Here is a 5,000-nt window from a genome sequence, read left to right as displayed (position 1 = left end):
CTCACACTGAACCACAGATCTGGGGTCACGTACAACACACACTCCTCCTCACATTGAACCACAGATCTGGGGTCACGTACAACACACACTCCTCCTCACACTGAACCACAGATCTGGGGTCCTGTTCAACACACACTCCTCCTCACACTGATCGACAGATCTGGGGTCACGTGCTATATCTCCTCAGAGAATGTTCAGGCAGGGTGCGTTCTGGAATCACACAGTCCAAGCTAAGAGTTCCATGATGGATTCTTTGAACCCATTTTGGGACTCCTAACTGCAGAAAATAGCTGTATAGTTGCAATAATAAAATCTAACAGCATGATAATCAGCACAGGTCCTGAGTACAAGAGCACATGTGTACTTCCCTGTAGTTGAGCTGCTGGAGCACAGAGGGGAATATTACTCAGACTGGTATCATTTCCAGCGAAGACAACCTACTGGGGCCCTTACAGAGCTCTGGACGTCTGCTGGGGGGGGGGGGGGGGGGTTAAAGAGTACAGGTACCGAGAGGTGCTAGAACAGCAGAGGTGTACTGTGGTATCTACTGATGGGGGGTTAAAGAGTTCAGGAACTCGGTGGTAGAACAGGAGAGGTAAACAGCGGAACTTACAACGCCCCCTGTAGGATGATTTCAGATAGACTACAGTGGAGTGACTTATCTTTTTTTTTAAAGATTATTTTTTGGGCTTTTTATGCCTTTAATGGACAGGACAGTAGAGAGAATGACAGGAAGTGAGTGGGAGAGAGAGTCGGGATGGGATCCGGAAAGGACCACGGGGCGGGAATCGAACCCGGGTCGCCGGCGTACGGTGTAGGTGCCCCAGCCAGTTGCGCCACTGCCGGGGCCGGAGTGACTTATCTTAATGCCATAAAGAAATGAATAGATGTGTCGAGGTCTACTGTCTAAAGTGACTTATCGTACTAAATAAACGTGTCGAGGTCTACTGTCTAAACTCTACAGTGACTTATCGTACTGAATAAACGTGTCGAGGTCTACAGTCTAACGTGACTTATCATACTGAATAAACGTGTCGAGGTCTACTGTCTAAAGTGACTTATTGTACTGAATAAACGTGTCGAGGTCTACAGTCTAAAGTGACTTATCGTAATAAATAAACGTGTTGAGGTCTACTGTCTAAAGTGACTTATCGTACTAAATAAACGTGTTGAGGTCTACTGTCTAAAGTGACTTTTTCGTACTCCTGGGTGCTCTTGGTGTTCCTATTTGAACAGAGGATAAGGAGCAGCCACAAATGATGAGTTGTATATGCGAACAAGTATGCTACTTATTAAAGTAAGTATACTACAGAGCGTATGCAAGTATGCTACTTAGTAGAGTAAGTATACTACAGAGAGTATGCAAGTATGCTACTTAGTAAAGTAAGTATACTACAGAGAGTATGCAAGTATGCTACTTAGTAGAGTAAGTATACTACAGAGAGTATGCAAGTATGCTACTTAGTAAAGTAAGTATACTACAGAGAGTATGCAAGTATGCTACTTAGTAGAGTAAGTATACTACAGAGAGTATGCAAGTATGCTACTTAGTAAAGTAAGTATACTACAGAGAGTATGCAAGTATGCTACTTAGTAAAGTAAGTATACTACAGAGAGTATGCAAGTATGCTACTTAGTAAAGTAAGTATACTACAGAGAGAGAGGACGTAGCCCAGAGCCCCATAGGGGACCCCGGGAGACACAGACAGGCTGCCCAAGGGCCAGCATACTATACAGCAAGCATACTATACAGCATACCAGCATACTATACAGCATACCAGCATACTATACAGCAAATCCTCCATGTTGGTTATTACTATTTACTTGATTACAGGACTTCTCAATCAGACAATTTGACAGCAAATTTAACGATAATAAGGTCTTTATTAGAATACTTGTTCCATATACAGTAAGTCACAGTTCTACAGCCAGATACTGCACATAACTCTAAATACAATCTATAAATTCTCAGACTTTATATAAAAAATAAAAGTGTTAAGGCTGACATTTCGTAATACTGTGGTGGACTGTAGTCATTTCAGCATTTAGAAGGTACATTCAAAGTTCCATTGTGCATGATGCATTAAATCAATAATAATGGCACTGTTGCCGCGGCGATGCTGGAGCGTGTGTGGTGTGTGTATAACAGGAGACTGGACACAGGAAGTGACATGTGAGGTGCATATAACAGGAGACTGGCCACAGGAAGTGACATGTGATGCACCTAAGCTCACTGAAGCACTGCGCATCATGTGACTGATACGTCTGCTCATTGTTTTGGCACATTTGCTGAGCTTCTTCTGTCTATTCACTCATTGAACTCATTCATGAAAAGAGCCACAGCACACCGACACAGACCCCACACCACACCACACCAACACAGACTGAACATCAACACACAACTCCCAACTTGGGGTGGGGTGGGGGGAAGGGGGGGCGTTCAAACCCCATTCACATTTACGTCATTTCACTTGCCATTTGCTGCTTGTATTCTCTGAACTATGTTAACATTACATGGTCTCTTGTGGGTGGGGGGTGCACCCCAGTGGTTGTGTGTGTGTAAATGTGAATGAGGCTTAAGTTGGGGGGGTAGGAGTGTGTAAATGTGAATGAGGCTTAAGTTGGGGGGGGGGCACCCTAGTTGTAAATGTGAATGAGGCTTAAGTTGGGGGGGGGGCACCCTAGTTGTAAATGTGAATGAGGCTTAAGTTGGGGGGGGGGCACCCTAGTTGTAAATGTGAATGAGGCTTAAGTTGGGGGGGTAGGAGTGTGTAAATGTGAATGAGGCTTAAAGGGATATTCCGGCATTTTTGGAAATACGCTCATTTTCCACCTCCCCTCGAGCAAAACAATCGATATTTACCTTGCTCCCGTTCATCCAGCCATTCTGTGAGTCTGGCGATACAACTTTTAGCTTCAGCCTAGCATAGATCATTGAATCGGATTAGACCATTAGCTTCTCGCCTGCTAGCTTCATGTTTAAAAGTGACTAAGATTTCTGGTAATTTTCCCATTTAAAACGTGTCTCCTCTCAAGTTAGAGAGCGCAATAAGACCAACTGAAAATGAAACCTGGCGTTTTTCTAGGCTGATTTGACATGGAACTACACTCTCATCTGGCGTAATAATCAAGCCAACTTGCAAACTACTGGCACTACTACTGCTTGTTGTCTATGGGGACTATTTTCAGATGCTGCGTACGATATCACTGCGCCTATGGTACGTTTGCAAGTTGCCTTGATTATTACGCCAGATGAGAGTGTAGTTCCATGTCAAATCAGCCTAGAAAAACGCCAGGTTTCATTTTCAGTTGGTCTTATTGCACTTTCTAACTTGAGAGGAGACACGTTTTAAATGGGAAAATTACCAGAGATCTTAGTCACTTTTAAACATGAAGCTAGCAGGCGAGAAGCTAATGGTCTAATCCGATTCAATGATCTATGCTAGGCTGAAGCTAAAAGTTGTATCGCCAGACTCACAGAATGGCTGGATGAACGGGAACAAGGTAAATATCGATTGTTTTACTCGAGGGGAGGTGGAAAATGAGCGTATTTCCAAAAATGGCGGAATATCCCTTTAAGTTGGGGGGGGGCACCCTAGTTGTAAATGTGAATGAGGCTTAAGTTGGGGGGGGCACCCTAGTTGTAAATGTGAATGAGGCTTAAGTTGGGGGGGGCACCCTAGTTGTAAATGTGAATGAGGCTTAAGTTGGGGGGGCACCCTAGTTGTAAATGTGAATGAGGCTTAAGTTGGGGGGGGCACCCTAGTTGTAAATGTGAATGAGGCTTAAGTTGGGGGGGCACCCTAGTTGTAAATGTGAATGAGGCTTAAGTTGGGGGGGGCACCCCGGTGGGAGTGAGGCACTGAGGGGGCCGGGGTGCACGGCACCACTGGGGGGGGGGCTCAGCCAGTACCTGGCCTCCAGGGCTGATGGGCGACAGGATGATGTAGTTGTCCCCGTTGGACGCTTTGACGCGGGTCCCCCGCAGCGTGTGTGTGTGCTGGCCTTGCGCCGTCGCCCCCGACGACCGGCCCTTGGCGTCCGGCTCATCACCGGGTCTCTCGCCGGCCCCCCAGCCCAGTCCGCTGGCCACTCCCCCCACTCCTCCTCCTCCTCCTCCTCCTCCTCCTCCGACGCCCTCAGAGCCGTTGATGAGCAGGCGGCGAGTGCGGTGGTGGGCCGGGAGGGGGGGCACGGCCGGGGGGGTCTTGTCTCGCTTCTTGCTGGGGGGGGACGGAGGCTCGTAGGCGGACGGAGAGGGCTTGTAGGACGGCCGGTGGATCAGGCCCTCGTAGCTGGACTTCACCGACGGACCCGTCCGCCACACCACCACCGTTATCTCATTATGACTGTTACTGCACAGGGAAGAGAGGGAGAGAGAGGAGGAGAGGAGAGGAGGAGGAGAGAGGAGGGAGGAGGAGAGAGAGAGAGGGGGAGAGGAGAGAGAGGGGAGAGGAGAGGAGCGAGGGAGAGCAAGAGGAGAGAAAGATATAAACGTAGACGGAATAAGATTGAAGGCAAGAGGGGAATACATGAAGAGAGAGGGGGAAGGAAAGAGGGGGAGAAGAAGAGAGGGGGAGAGAGGAAAAGAAGAAATAGACAGATAGACAGCGTGAAGTGGAGGACAAGAGAGGGATGGACAGACACAGACAGAGTGGTGGGAGGAGAAGATAGAGTGCATGAGAGACAGAGAGCGAGGATTAGAGGAAGAAGAAGAAGAGAAGACATCAGGATTCATCATCCAGTATATCATCATCATCCAGTTTATCATCATTCTCAATTATACATCAAAGCCCTTTGTGTTGCCACCGCACACCTCAACTCTGATCTCCACTCGTATGCTCACTCTGATGGAGCTTTACTCTCTACTTTAACTCTGATGGAGCTTTACTCCTTACTTTAACTCTGATGGAGCTTCACACTCTACTTTAACTCTGATGGAGCTTTACTCCTTACTTTAACTCTGATGGTACTTCACACTCTACTTTAACTCTGATGGA

The 5,000-nt window shown here is 47.2% G+C and overlaps 1 protein-coding gene across 3 annotated transcripts in view; it reads right to left on the bottom strand.

Moving 5' to 3' along the window:
* Positions 1-3,801: 3,801 nt before the first annotated feature.
* LOC134101162 (regulator of G-protein signaling 3-like) overlaps positions 3,802-5,000 on the bottom strand; it is a 41,635-nt gene continuing 40,436 nt past the window's right edge. For all 3 annotated transcript variants that reach the window (XM_062554755.1, XM_062554752.1, XM_062554754.1), the window contains one exon: positions 3,802-4,355. In XM_062554755.1, coding sequence (XP_062410739.1) covers positions 3,827-4,355 — 529 coding nt within the window. In that variant the 3' untranslated portion in view covers positions 3,802-3,826. The remainder of the gene's footprint in view (positions 4,356-5,000) is intronic.

The sequence above is a fragment of the Sardina pilchardus genome, chromosome 14, assembly GCF_963854185.1.
Source record: "Sardina pilchardus chromosome 14, fSarPil1.1, whole genome shotgun sequence".
Classification (NCBI taxonomy): Eukaryota; Metazoa; Chordata; class Actinopteri; order Clupeiformes; family Clupeidae; genus Sardina; species Sardina pilchardus.
The sequence above is the reverse complement of the archived record's forward strand: the minus strand, read 5'-3'. Positions and strand labels throughout refer to the sequence as shown.